We start from the raw sequence: 15433 nt of genomic DNA, 5'->3' as shown, positions 1-15433 counted from the left end.
TTATTTCTCCGATAGTGGGTTTAAAGTGTACATTTACAAATGTGTTATAACATTACAGTTTCCCAAATACACAAGTACCAATAGTAACTGCAGTCGCTTTATCACTACTCGTATCGACTCCTCTTCGACCATCCTTCCGAAGAAGATCGCAGTCCACCTAAGACGGTGCAATCCGATGTCACAGCATCCACCTTGAAGACATCACCACAGTCATTCACTTAGAACATGACAGAGATAGACTGAGAACCAGGGAAACTGTAAACATACATACGGGTAAACCTAAAATCAGCGTACATGCAATGCAAAACACACGAGTAGTTGACGGGGCACATGCAAACCTGTCTACTTCTGCCGCAGGAGAACCAACAGCACAGTCACGGAAAATACTATTAAGATAATCATCGCAGACATCCAAACGAATGATCACGGAAATATGCTGGGTAGTACAATGGACAGAGGCTTGATGTGGACTTCCTCGTACACTTTCGCATACAGAGCGGAGACTGAGGGCTACGCTGGGCAGGCCGAAACGCTTCAAAGTTTTAGCCCGCACCAAACGTCGTCTGTACCTAGCGATGGTCGGACCATTAATGTGCCAGTTTCCGGGTTCGGTGAGGGCCAGGGATGACTCCTCATCCGCGAGGAGCTAAAATGGGAAGGGGAACAAATAGGATTTTGGATGACGTGGGATGGGTGAAGGGTGGATGTATGATTTGACTCAGTCGTTCCTTTTATAAGGGGAGAAGGCTTTTGATGGGTGTGTACGTACACACACACACACACACACACACACACACACACATATATATATATATATATATATATATATATTCTGGTTGAAATCAACTGCACTAGTTGCTTTAACAATCTTCAAGACTGTATTCTTTAATCTGGAGAATACTTTCCTATTAGCAACTGAGAGGGACAGGAAGTAGTCATTCATGACTCTCAAAAGAATATACACAGTGTATGCCAACTGATATATTTTTGCATAGTAATAGTATTGAACAACTATTGAACAACTATTGACTCCACCGAAACTATAGTTTTTCGCCTCGTCGTGAGGCGTCTTCAGGGTGAGGACTGCTTTGTAGGATGCTCTGCTATATTGAAGGTCTTCCAACGAATAATGACCGCTGGTTGGATGGGCGGGCTTATAAGGCTCAGCCTGCCTAGCTCAGACGGAATACTGGCCTCTCATTGGCTGAGAGGTGCAGTATGGGATTTTGTCCGGGAGCCAAGGGGGTGGGATTTTGTCTGGGAGCCAAGGGGGTGGGATTTTGTCTGGAAGCCAAGGGGGTGGGATTTTGCTGCTGCTCTGGTTACTAGGCGCTGATTGACAAGCTGGACATGTTCCATTTGTTCGCGGGGCTGCTGCTGTCTAAGGGCTTGTTGTTCCTGGAGGGGGTTATTCTTTACAGGGCGCGCGGAAGGGAGAATAAAATCGGCAGCTTGCTGTATGTTGATGGTAGGGCGCTGGCAAGTAATGGATACTGCTTCTGCAATCTGCAGCTTCCTGAAGGCAGACTCCTTGTGAAGAATGTCCGTTTGGTCTAGCAGCTTCTGTAGAGGAGGCTTCATGTTGTGTGTTTCAGTGAAATGCTGGAAAATTGATCCCTGGTTTCTATGGAACATGTCCAGCTTGTCAATCAGCGCCTAGGACCAGTAACCAGAGCAGCAGCAAATCAGGCCAGAGCTTCTAGACAAAATCCCACCCCCTTGGCTCCCGGACAAAATCCCACCCTCTTGGCTCCCAGACAAAATCCCACCCTCTTGACTCCCAGACAAAATCCCACCCTCGTGAATCCCAGACAAAAGCCCACCCTCTTGGCTCCTAGACAAAATCCCACCCCCTTGGCTTCCAGACAAAATCCCACCCCCTTGGCTTCCAGACAAAATCCCACCCCCTTGGCTCCCAGACAAAATCCCACCCCCTTGGCTCCCAGACAAAATCCCACCCCCTTGGCTCCCGGACAAAATCCCATACTGCACCTCTCAGCCAATGAGAGGCCAGTATTCCGTCTGAGCTAGGCAGGCTGAGCCTTATAAGCCCGCCCATCCAACCAGCGGTCATTATTCGTTGGAAGACCTTCAATATAGCAGAGCATCCTACAAAGCAGTCCTCACCCTGAAGACGCCTCACGACGAGGCGAAAAACTATAGTTTCGGTGGAGTCAATAGTTGTTCAATACTATTACTATGCAAAAATATATCAGTTGGCATACACTGTGTATATTCTTTTGAGAGTCATGAATGACTACTTCCTGTCCCTCTCAGTTGCTAATAGGAAAGTATTCTCCAGATTAAAGAATACAGTCTTGAAGATTGTTAAAGCAACTAGTGCAGTTGATTTCAACCAGAATTGCCTTAGAGAAAACCTGTGCCCCAGTATTATATATATATATATATATATATGTATTATATATATATTTATATATACATATATATATATATATATATATATATATATAAACATGTGTATATCACAAAAACCACAGTCGGAGTAGAGGGAAAGACTGGAGACGGGGAGTCTATATTTTTCGACTGCTAACTGCGGTCCTCTTCAGTAGTCCTCTGCAGTCGAAATATACAGACTCCCTGTCTCTAGTCTTTTCTTTCGTTCCGACTGTGGCTTTAGTTGTGATTTATAAACGTGTTAATATGTTTTTCATCAGTGATGTGTGTGTGTGTGTATGTATGTATGTATGTATGGAAACAAATCGCAAAACTGGCACGTGACCCAATAATATGCTGGTTACCACTTAGGAAAAGGAAACATGTCCCGAAGCGCTTTTGTGTAATTCACATCCCTGAAGATGTGAATTTCACAAGAGCATTTGGGGTTTTCGAGTTTTCTTTTCCTAAGTGGTAACCAGCAAATATGTATGCATGCACGTATGTATGCATGTATATATATATATATATATATATATATATATTTATTTATATATATATATATATATATATATATATACATGTATTTGCCTTCTCGTTCTTGGCTCGAGTCTTTCAGTAGATATACCATAATGAGGGAGGGCATATGTTAATGGATGCACAAGAGGTTAATCAAAGGTAGGATCCAAGGAATTCTCAGTGGTGCAACCCCTTGGAGTAAGAGCAGCCATTGACTTGGAGGAAGTCTGTGACATCAGCGGGGAACTTCTGGAATCTGGAGGGGACGGGGGCGACCTTTGCAGTGCGTTTGCAGCGGTGGACTGGTACAATTCCTGCAAAACAGAGGCGGGGTCTCGTGGTGCTGTAACGCTAATCACCCCAGTCAAGAAGGGTGAGGGTGTAGACGCTGTGACTGCAGTGTCTTCGGAGGGGTAACACAGCTAAGTATTCTTGATAAGGTGCTTATGTGCTCTTAGTGCGAATATGATATTGTTTTGTAAGCCAGTGTCTTGAGCTGTCTGGCTTCACGTCCAAAAAATCCGCAACGGGCTGTATCTTCGCTCTTCGTCTTGAATACCAAGAGAATCTAACTAAAGCTCATGTCGACGACAAAGATACATTGAACTCTTTGAATAGCCACTGGGTTATTCCAGGGCTGCGAGAAGTTCCGAATGAAGTTATTAGTTGCATTTGCATCATGTACTCAGATGATAGAAGCGCGGTGTATCCAGCTTTTCCAGATGATTCTGGAAGGAGGCATGGCTGTGTCCCTACTCCGTTTCTCTTCAGAACTGGAAAAGTCTGAGTGATGAGCAGAACTGTAGCTACTTGCTGATGCAGAGTTGGCCATGCATCGATTACAGGCTTATTTTATTATTATTATTATTATTATTATTATTATTATTATCACTATTATTATTATTGTTATCATTATTATTATTATTATCATTATTATTATCACTATTATTGTTACTATTATTAAATAATAATAATTATTATCATCATTATTATTATTATTATTATTATTATTATTATTACTGCTACTACCACTACTACTACTACTACTACTACTACTACTACCACCACTACTACTATTACTACTACCAAGGACACTGCACTTTGAAAAAGTGATGGATGTTCTCTTACTCGCATTAAAGTCGCTGGATGAGGAGGCGAAGCCAACATAACTTAAGGCCTCTTAAGTTGTCAGTGTCTAGAGTCCCCACTAAACATTTTGTTCTGACTAGCAATAGACGATTTTGTTCACGGGTCACTAGAAACAATAGATTGTCCCTTAGGAGGATCCGTGGCAATGGAGAAGATCTTGAGAGTTGTTCTGAAGACGTTGGTGTTCTGCTTGCTCTATATGCGTGTGCAAGCGCGTGTGCACGCTGGACCTGGAAGGGGTGATAACAGGTGGAGGTAAACTTGGCTAGCATGCTACTTGCTTTTGCTATTGCGTTTGAGTAGAAACTACTTCGGTGATAATATCCTAGACTTCATAAGAACATATCAATGTGTCTAATTAGAACAAACCATTAGTCTTGCTCAGAAATCAGACTGAATATCCTAGACTTCATAAATACATATCAGTAACGTGTCTAACATTCGTATAGGTTTAACTTTTCTTGTTTCGTCATTCAGGCCATGGCAAGAATAATTTGACATTTGGAATTTTGAAAAACAAAAGGTCGTAACCGAAGTCATTCCTATTCAAACGAAGCAGCAAAATCGAATAGCATGCTAGGGAGAAATGCCTAGTGTACCGCTACCTTTAGACGGAACCTCTAGATCAGCGTTTCTCAACCTTTTTACCCTTGCGTATCCTTTATAATAAATTCCATGTCTCAAGGAACCCCTGCGCAAAAACAAAAAACATATACCATATAGTTCTCATTTTATTTTCATCATAATAATAGGTTAGATAGGATGATGTCTATATTACATTATTACAATAACCAAGAATATGTCGTGCGCATACGAAATTAAATAAAAAATCAAAAGTGCATTAGCTTATCCCCCTTGTTCTCGCGGAACCCTTAGGGACCTTTTGCGGAACCTTAGGGTTCCGGGGAACCTTGGTTGAGAAACGCTGGTCTAGATGTTCAAGGTCTAAAGATGTTTTGTCACCGTCGAGGGATTTAATTCAACTGTGAAGATACTTGTGGGAATTCAACGACTAAAAATTGGCTTCTGGCAAATGTTAGATGATGTACCTCAGTTTAAAATGGATGTGCGAGTGTTCAATTGTTAGATGTTTTGTTCTGCCAGACACCAGAAATCTTATTCACCTCAGCGCCGCCACAGGTCATTCATGGGTTGCAAGATTCGTTCTTAATAACGTCGTCATTCGTACGTTGTAATTCAGCGGAGAGACGGCTCCTGGGCGTGAAAGACATAAAGATGTTTTAGTGGGACGATTCTAAACAAGAGTTAACTTCTAAGCGCCAGTATCCCTTTAATCTTGGGCTTCGAAAGGTTAAAGTAATCTCGTTTGACCTATCAGCGGCCAGTGTCCCGGATAGAATAGTATTCAGGGTAACGTCAAATGATTTTATTTAGGCTAACCCCATTTAACCTGACGGGGACCCTCGATCGTTGAAGGGCCGAGATCCATGGTCACGCGTTTGGGGCTTATTTGAACGAAAGCGGAGGGCTGCTTGTTGTTGGTAGAAGGAATTGTGGAGACCTTAGAACCGCGTTTCTCGACCGACCAGGGTTCCCCGGAACCCTAAGGTTCCGCAAAAGGTCCCTAAGGGTTCCGCGAGAACAAGTGAGATAAGCTAGTGCACTTTGGATTTTTTATTTAATCTCATATATGTAATATAAGTAAACACGCACGAATTATTCTTGGTTATTGTAATAATGTAATATAGACATCATCCTATCTAACCTATTATTACGATGAAAATAAAATGATAAAGCTATGTTTTTTTTTTTTTTTTTTTTTTTTGTAGGGGTTCCTTGATATATGCAATTTATTCTAAAGGTTACGCAAGGGTAAAAAGGTTGAGAGACGCTGCCTTAGAAAGAATCGCCCACATTGGTAGCAAAATCCACGTATCACGGTGTTCATACCTTCAAGGTTAAAGTCTTGAAATGGCCTACGGTGATTTAGATAGTCACGAGCGAGCTATTTGGTTATACCTGTGCACTAGGACTAGGTCCGTGTACATAGGACACTTGAATATAACATAAGAATGAAGGAGACTGCAAGAGACCATAAGGCCTACACTAGGTAGTTCCGTATCCATCACCACCTCTCATCCCCATCCATAAAGTTGTCTAACAGTTTCTTAAAACAACTGATAGTTTCAGCGCTCACTACATGTTTACTAAGTCTATTCTATTCGTTGACCACCCTATTAGTAAACCAATTCTTGCCTATTTCCTTCTTAAATTTAAATTTGTCCAGTTTAAATTCATTACTGCGAGTCCTGCCCTGTTGTTTTAATATGATGACCTTGTTTGTCATTCTTCACACCCGTCTTACAATATGGGTGTGAGACTTGGACCAAAATTATACAAGGGCTTAGAAACTTACCATACGAAGACAGGTTTGATCACCTTAACTTACACTATCCGGAAAGACGAAGGGTGCAGGGTGATCTAATAGAGGTTTTTAAATGGGTCAAGGGCTTTAACAAGGGTGATGTAGGCAAGGTCATCATATTAAGAAGGTTTAAGAATGAAATAGGGAAGAAAGGTTTTTGCCAACAGAGTGGTCAACGAGTGTTGAAACAATTAAGTTGTTTTAAGAGAACATCCGATAATTTTAAGGATTGGGATGACAGGTGGTTAGGTATATAGAACTGCCTAGTGTTGGCCTTATGGTCTCTTGCAGTCTCCTCTGCGGAGATCCGTGTTGGGACCGTTATGGGCGATCAGGTGTCAAACCAGGAACTAGGTGGTGGCAGAGACATGAAGCAAGCAGAGCTGGGCTCGTTCCTCGATGCGTTCCGCTATAGTTTGGCCGCGGTTAGCGCTCCCAAACTACAAAAACTTAGAGACGGGTTCATATCGAAATAAAAGTCCGGTAAACCACATACTATACCAAAGAAAAAAAATCGTAGGACACGTACTCTACCGGCACCTATATTGTTTTGATAGCTTGGGAACGCTAACCGCGGCCAAACTAAAGCGGTACACACCCAGGAACGCACATAGGAACGCACTGAGGAACGCGCCCAGTTTTGGAAGCAAGTAGCTTATCGTGTCACCATGAGCCGTCGAAAGCACTATGATCACACGGTTCGCCTTTTGGACAATGACGATGCTCGTGGATGGTCGGGAGTTTGCCTGGGAGCTTGCCAAAAGGGTCATCTCCGAAAGATGGCTCCCAGTGGATTAGGCCCATACGGAATCGCAAAAAAAAAAAAAGGATATGGGGGGAGGGGGTGTCTGCCTGGGAGCTTGCCAATAGGGCGATCCCCGAAAGATGGATCTTAGTGGATTCGGCCCATAAGGGATCGCTAAAAAAAAAAAAAAAAAAAAGGAGAGATGGGGTCTCTCCCTGGGAGCTTGCCAAAAAGGTGATCCTCAGAGTTGGAAGAGAAGGTCTGGGCCTGTGTCGTCACAGCCTCTAATCACAGTGATGGAACTGTGGCTCATTATCACACAGGTACTGTAGTTATCAGCCTTGGAAGGAAGCAATACTTCGATTCACGTCGATGCATCATCTAACCATTTGTTTATAAATTTATATTATTTAGTAGAATGTTTTCTAGTTTGAAAGTGGTTTGAAAATTTATTACTGTTTTTCTTAATTATTTTTCCCTCCTCTGGTACTTGGTACTCGGCACAAGTCTGTATGTAACGTTAGCGTGGAGGTCTGTTGCACTTGACTGCCCGACATTAGGTTATATTCCTTCCAGGTTGTTTTGGTCGACGGAAAGCGTCAACTCCTTACGGCCCTGCAGAACAGCAGGAGCAGCAACAGCATCAACAACAACAGCAGCAGCAGCAGGAGCAACAAGGCTCTGGGCCAACGAGGTCTGCCCTGAAATCGTCCCAAGGACCTTCGCTGTCCCCCGAGGCCTCGGGGACTCCAAAGCAGTCCAGCCCACCCAAGTGTCACAGTGCTTCGTCATTGTCAGAAACAAACGCAGAAACGACCACTGTGCCTTTGTCGACTGTGCTGCAGGTGGCAGATGCTCCCTCCCTCCACTCCACTTTACGTATGTACCACCGTGTGGCGAGACGCATCTCCTACCCTCCATCCTCCTCATCCTCCACGGTGTGGCGTGGCGTGGCTTAGTCTGATTTGATGTGAACATAGCTGTGTTCAGACCCCACGTAGCTCCCCCCAGAAAAACTCTCAGCTGCCTGTAGTTGCTACCGGCTTCTGGTCTTCCGTCTTTTGTGTCTGTCTGGCTGCGTTGTTGCGGCCTTGTTTCTGCAATTGTCCTCTATGCGTGTTCTCCCAGTCTGTCCGTGTGTCGCTATTACGTAGTCTAGTATTCCACAGGTTGAACTTATGATCCGCGTTTACACAGTAAGTATACGGACCGCACTACGAGGGAACTTGTAGCTACCTCTTCAGCAATAAGCAGCGCTTCCTGTTTTGGGACAATTTTGCACCAGAGATGTCAGGTGGTAAATTTTTAAGTAGATGTTTAGCTGGTAAAAGAATAGAGGGTTAGATGTTAAAAATTATCTTCATTCTGTTTGATTGATTAGTTTGTTTATTTCATGTTATCTTATGTTATTCATGTGCTTTCTTTTTTTTCTAGTGTAGATTAGTCTCCAGTCCTAGGATGTCATTAAGGTTCCTAAAATATCGACTGTATAAAATATGCTGTCAGTATTCCATACGGGGACTTCATGCGATAGAGCTTGGATGGTGGTAACGAGTGTGGAAACGATGGCGACATTATTCTTTTTTATATAAACGAAAAGAGGAAAAATAATTATAAACCACGAATGCCTCGTGATAAGAACAACACACACATACACACACACACACAAAATCGTTGCGCTGCGAGTCGTTACCCCAACTCTCGTGGGCGGGGAGTTGGGTGTGTGTGAGTGTAAGGTCACAGCATTACCCATAGATCGGTTATATATGAGCTCTGAGCTCTCTTCCGGGAGGGTAACAGCTGTCGATCACGAGTCCAACACGTGATCCAAAAGACCTTGAACCATGGTGAATCACACACAGTGGAAATATAGTTAATAAGTGTGTGTTTTTTTTGTGGGTTTCCATGTTTGGAGATAATTGCTTTTACTTCATGAATCTAGATTTCGAGATTTGTTACACAAGCTTAATTAGAACAAACCATTAGTTTTGCTCAGAAATCAGAGACTGGATAACTGAAAGAGGAAATGGCACTTTTATGAGAACAAATCTCATTACCAAGGAAATTACAAAAGTAAAGTCAAATGGGGGGAAAAGTTGCCGAAATGACAGCGGCACAGGAAGGATTATTACTAAAGGGAAGTAAGCGGTGATGCAAATAAGGTCATCATTTTAAAACAACAGGGCAGGACTCGCAGTAATGGTTATAAACTGGACAAATTTAGATCTAAAAAGGAAATAGGCAAGAATTGGTTTACTAATAGGATGGTCGACGAATGGAATAAACTTAGTAACCATGTAGTAAGCGCTGAAACTATCAGTTGTTTTAAGAAACGATTTGACAACTTTATGGATGGGGATGACAGGTGGTGATGGATACGGAGATGCCTAGTGTAGGCCTTATGGTCTCTTGCAGTCTCCTTCATTCTTATGTTCTTATGATAAATCTGAGAGAAATCATGGATCAGGAGAAAAGAGAAGAACATGGGAGACTGGAACAAGGAGTGGCGAAAGTATATAAAAGGGAATCACTTGTCAGAGATGAAGTAGACAAAAAGTAGACCCATCATATACTATTACAGTGCTGCAGTGTGAGGCGCTTCGGGACCCTGGAGGGAGTGGGGTGGGTAGGGGGGGGGGGATGAAGTGGGACTGGGCTGTGCGACGGTTAGGTTTCTGTACGCACTGTTGATAATACTCGATGTGAGAAAAGCCCCAGGGGCCGAATTTATAAAAGATCCTAACCCCCAAGTTTGGACATAAATCTTCAAAATGGCGGAAATTTTGACCTAAATCCTTATGTCGGCGACCTAAATGCATATCTCTAGAATGTCTCGACATTAGCATTTAGGTCGCCGGCATAAGGATTTAGGTAAAATCTCCGCCATTTTGAAGATTTATGTCTAGACTTAGGGGGTACGATCTTTTATAGTTTCGGCCCCAGGGCCTTGTGTGATCTCAAATTGGATTCTTAAAGTGTGCAAGGAACAATTGGTAAACAAAATTCATAGCCTAATTTCATGATCAACAAAAGAAGGAATAATACTACAAGACTGGAAGATGGTCAACATGGTACCGTTGTTCCTGACCAACATTATGATAAAACGGAAAGAACTGTGAAAGATCGGTAGTTTAGTATCTTGAAGAGATGAACATTTTGACTGACGATCAATTTGGTTTCAAAGCAGGAAGATCATGTATGTCGAATCTATTAAGCTTTCATACAGGATCGAATGATGTACTACAAGAGGGGGCTGGGTGGATTGTATGTACTTGGATGTGGAGATAACTTTCGACAAGGTACTTCGCATTCGATTACTAATAAATAAAATCGGAGCCTACTTGAGGACTTAGAAGTAAATTATTTGATTGCATGAAACATTTCCTGAAGGAAGGGGGTACGAGTACAATAGTAAAGGATGTCAAAATTCTAGTAACAAGCGGGAGCATGTAAAGATCAGAACTGGGATTTGTAATGCCCTTTAACTAAAATACATGATAGAAGGTACGACCTACAACAAATTATATATTTGTTTATTTTTGCAGACAAGGTAAAGATCATGAGAACAGTGGAAGATATACATGGTAGTAGTACACATATATATATATATATATATATATATATATATATATATATATATATACGTATATATATATATATATATATATACGTATATATATATATATATATAATATTTATGTATATATACATTAATGTATATATATATATATATATGTATATATATATATATATACGTATATATATATATATATAATGTATATTATATATAAATATTTATGTATATTGTATATATATATTTATGTATATATATATATATATGTATATATATATTTATGTATATATATATAGTATATATATATATATATATATACGTATATATATATATATACGTATATATATATATATATATTTATGTATATATATATATACGTATATATGTATATATATGTATATATATACGTATATATATATGTATATATATATATATATAATGTATATTATATATATATATATATTTATATTATATATATATATATTTATGTATATTATATATATATATATATATATGTATATATATATATATATATATATTCATGAATATATGTATATATATATATATATATATATACATATATATATACATATACACATAAATATATATGTATATATATATATATATATATATATATATATTTATGTGTGTATATATTTATGTATATGCATATTTATGTATACATATGTATACATATTTATGTATATACATATATATTTATGTATATATATATTTGTATATACATATATATTTATGTATATACACATATACATATGTATATATATATGTATATATACATAAATATATATATATATATACATATATATATATATATATATATGTATATATATATATATTTATGTATATATATATATATATATATATATATATATTTATGTACATATATATATTTATGTATATATATATATATTTATTTATATATATATATATATATATATTTATGTATATATATATATATATATATATTAGCATATCAATATAAGGAGCAGTGTTATATAGACTTGCCACAAGTATACAAGGAACGGTATAAGCCTACATGTATATATTACTGTGCAGCCCACAACAAGTTTCAACAAGATTCTTGTTGAAACTTGTTAATAGTGAGCATCTTCTCACTGAGTCAGTTGCTGCTTTGGTATCAACCAGGAAGGATGTCTTCTGGACCTGGCAGAGTGGTTCCTTCAGGCAGAAAAAATTATCCTGTCTGGAATTATTTTGAAAAACTCGGTACCCTTTGCCAGAAGTTGTTGGTAGTTTTTCAAAATAATTCCAGACAGGATAATTTTTTCTGCCTGAAGGAACCACTCTGCCAGGTCCAGAAGACATACTTCCTGGTTGATTCCAAAACAGCAACTTCCTGGTTGATTCCAAAACAGCAACTGACTCAGTGAGAAGCTGCTTACCATCAACAAGTTTCAACAAGAATCTTGTTGAAATTTGTTGTGGGCTGCACAGTGATATATACTCTACATGTAGGCTTATACCGTTCCTTGTATACTTATGGCAAGTCTATATAACACTGCTCCTTATATTGATATGCTAAAAATGTCCTTTAGCAATCAGATCACATATCAGATAGCAATCCCACAATGAATAAAATTTATAAAACAAAATCTGTTGAAATTAAATAATCTGATTTAAATAAAAAAAAAATAGATTTTTTTTTTTTTTTAAAGATAAAAAAATCGCCAACCCTGGTGTCCACTAACCTCATACAATAATACCTGTTAAGTCCGGCTAAAATTGGCATTTCAAAGCATAACAGTGCCTTAACAATAGTTTCTTATTTCACTATAAAAGTTTATATTAACTTACACTGCATTGAATAAGTCAGTAGTTGATATATTTGTCCTATATACAATGTTAGGTTTCTAGTTTTGATATATTTGTCCAATATAAAATGTTAGGTTACAAAGAAAGCAATGGCCTCCGCTAGCGGACCCAGGGATCTGATTGCGCACGTCCTGTGTAATAGTAGTCTTTGATACACACACACACACACACACACACACACACACACACACATATATATATATATATATATTTATGTATATATATATATTTATGTATATATATATGTATGTATATATATATATATATATATATATTTATGTATATATATATGTATGTATATATATATATATGTGTGTATATATATATATATATATTTATATATATATGTATATATATATATGTATATATGTATGTATATGTATGTATATATATATATATATATATGTGTGTGTATATATATATATATATATATATATATGTATATGTATGTATATATATATGTATATATATATATTTATGCATATATATATATATGTATATATATATGTATATATATATGTGTATATATATGTATATATATGTGTATATATATATGTGTGTATATAAATATATGTATATATGTGTTTATATATATACATATATATACACATATATATATGCATACACACACACACACACACATATATATATATATATACTAATGACCCACTTTCGGAGAAGAATAAGCGAAAGTAAAAAGATCCGCATATTTCGATCACTATCTGTGATCCTCTTCAGCAGCTGTGATTACAGAGTGGATAAAAGCATGTATATATATACAAAATATATATACAATATTGAAATAAGCCATAAATGAATTATTCAATAGGAAGTGAGTCACTTACAAAAGTAAACGAGGAGAAGGATCCAGGAATGTTGATCAAGGATAACTTGTCATCTAGCAAACAAAGCAAGATTGTGGGCGAGGTACATATATGGATTGCGAACGAGCATAAAAGTGGCCGATCAGTACATGACTGAAGAGATGAGGAAAAAATTCATAGAGAACCTGATTCACCTTAGAGTAGAGTAAATAGGAGTTGTATGGACCCAGAGTAGAGTATGTGGGAGTGGTATGGACCCCACAGACTCAAATGAACTAAATCGAAAGAAGACAACAGGCAACGGCCGAATTGGTTCTCAGCCTTGTAGAGAAACCGTATGAGGGGAGACTAAAAGCATTAAGATTTGACATTATTAAAGGAATGAAGAGAGATGTGAGTTGATTGTGTTGTTTAGGTCGAACGATTGAAGGGACACGATTGACAGAAAATTTCTCTTAGTGATGGGTAGGCGTCACAACGTTAATTGAAATTGAAAGAAATTGAAGTTGGGTGTTAAGAAACACAGTTTTTCATATAGATACATCGACTCCTGAAATAGTCTTCAAGATGATACAGCTCCAACTGGAACCAGAGAAGACTTTGAAATCAGTTAATGATATTTGGAAGATTAGATAAAGGACCCCATGAACGTAGTGCCTAAGATTGGGTAAATGCAGTTGAGTAAATGCACAAAAACACACACACATACACACACATAAAAATGTTGTGGCCCTCACACAAAAATAATATAAACAAGGTCGAGAGAATACAAACAGCAACCAAAATGGTCTCCGGCCGAGCAGGTCGACCGTATTAGGAAAGGGCAGAAAAAGTGGATCTCCCCTCGTTGAAAGTGAGTGAGAGAGAGAGAGAGAGAGAGAGAGAGAGAGAGAGAGAGAGAGAGAGAGAGAGAGAAATTATATGATTACTGTGTTCAGGACAATGAAAGGAGTGGACAGAATTGTCAGGGAAAATCTCTGTTTGGGATGGAAGCGTAACGAAGTCAAGGATAGCTTCCGTTGTAACTACCATGGAACAAATCACACGTAACAATGAATTCTTTCAAGCAGTCAATCCGGTCGTCGCGAGACTCAATCCGGGGACCATCATACTAGCCCACAGCGCTACAGATTACACCACTGAGCGTACAAAAGAGCCAGAACCTGATATCAACTTGTATCCAGGAATGAAGGTGACTGCCAACTGCCATCAGACATCCTACGTTTCACCTGGCTCCCGAATGCGCCACTAATGAACAGTGGTACATGACCGAGGGTTTTACTCGTTTCGCCTTTGTAACTATCATGGAACAAATAACGGTGAAGTCTTTCAAATAACCAACCCGGCCGTCGGGAGACTCGATCTAGGGACCATCATGATGGGCTCATGAGTGACCTTCTTCCTATTCAAAAGAGAATGTGACGAAGGTCACCAGAGATTTAACGAGAAAGGTAATTGTCTAACCTCTCAGAAAGAAAAAAAAATTGCTTCATTTAGGACGCTTAATTTTCTGCTCATCCAATCAGTACCGCGGTTATAATGCAGATAATTCTTATCATCGAACGTCGACTGATACCGCGTTCAGGATGATGATTCAACTCATCAGGTAATTGGCAAGAGATATGACCCAGAGTAGTGTTTTTTTTTTTTTTTTTAAGGACCATTGTAATACTGTGAGTGTTGCATCACTTGCATTAGTGTGAGTCTTCTTTTAAGCCACCGGGCGGTTGTGAGATCTCCTCATGTGGAAAATTAGAGGAGCAATAGTCTTCTCCACTACAGACGGAGATGTTGGTAGACTCTGAATACGAATGGCAGAGAAACGGTTCTCTTCAAGGGCTCCAAGAGAAATTTCGCAAGGCGGAACAAGACTGATTTAGGGCACTTGGGATACAGTCTCATCTCAAAATTGAGAATTTGAAGTCTAATATGAATGATAATAATGATATTAACTTTGTTAACGTCTAACACAGATTTTGGCATACTTT

The 15433-nt window shown here is 38.6% G+C and overlaps 1 protein-coding gene across 23 annotated transcripts in view; it reads left to right on the top strand.

The window, feature by feature from the left end:
- The window catches only part of Unc-115a (actin binding LIM protein Uncoordinated 115a), a 247252-nt gene that overhangs the window by 91120 nt on the left and 140699 nt on the right, over positions 1 to 15433 (top strand). For 20 of the 23 annotated variants that reach the window (XR_012966886.1, XR_012966885.1, XR_012966887.1 and 17 more), the window contains one exon: positions 7770 to 8072. The exons of the other annotated variants lie outside the window; for them this stretch is intronic. Coding sequence is in view for 15 of the 20 variants with exons in the window: in XM_076193014.1 (XP_076049129.1) it covers positions 7770 to 8072 (303 nt within the window). In the remaining 5 variants the exon portion in view is untranslated. The remainder of the gene's footprint in view (positions 1 to 7769; positions 8073 to 15433) is intronic. 23 annotated transcript variants of the gene reach the window in all.

The sequence above is a fragment of the Oratosquilla oratoria genome, chromosome 11 (assembly GCF_046742065.1).
Source record: "Oratosquilla oratoria isolate Oo_2021 chromosome 11, ASM4674206v1, whole genome shotgun sequence".
In the NCBI taxonomy this organism is placed as follows: domain Eukaryota; kingdom Metazoa; phylum Arthropoda; class Malacostraca; order Stomatopoda; family Squillidae; genus Oratosquilla; species Oratosquilla oratoria.
Note: the sequence above shows the minus strand (reverse complement) of the source record. Positions and strands in the feature narration are given on the sequence as shown.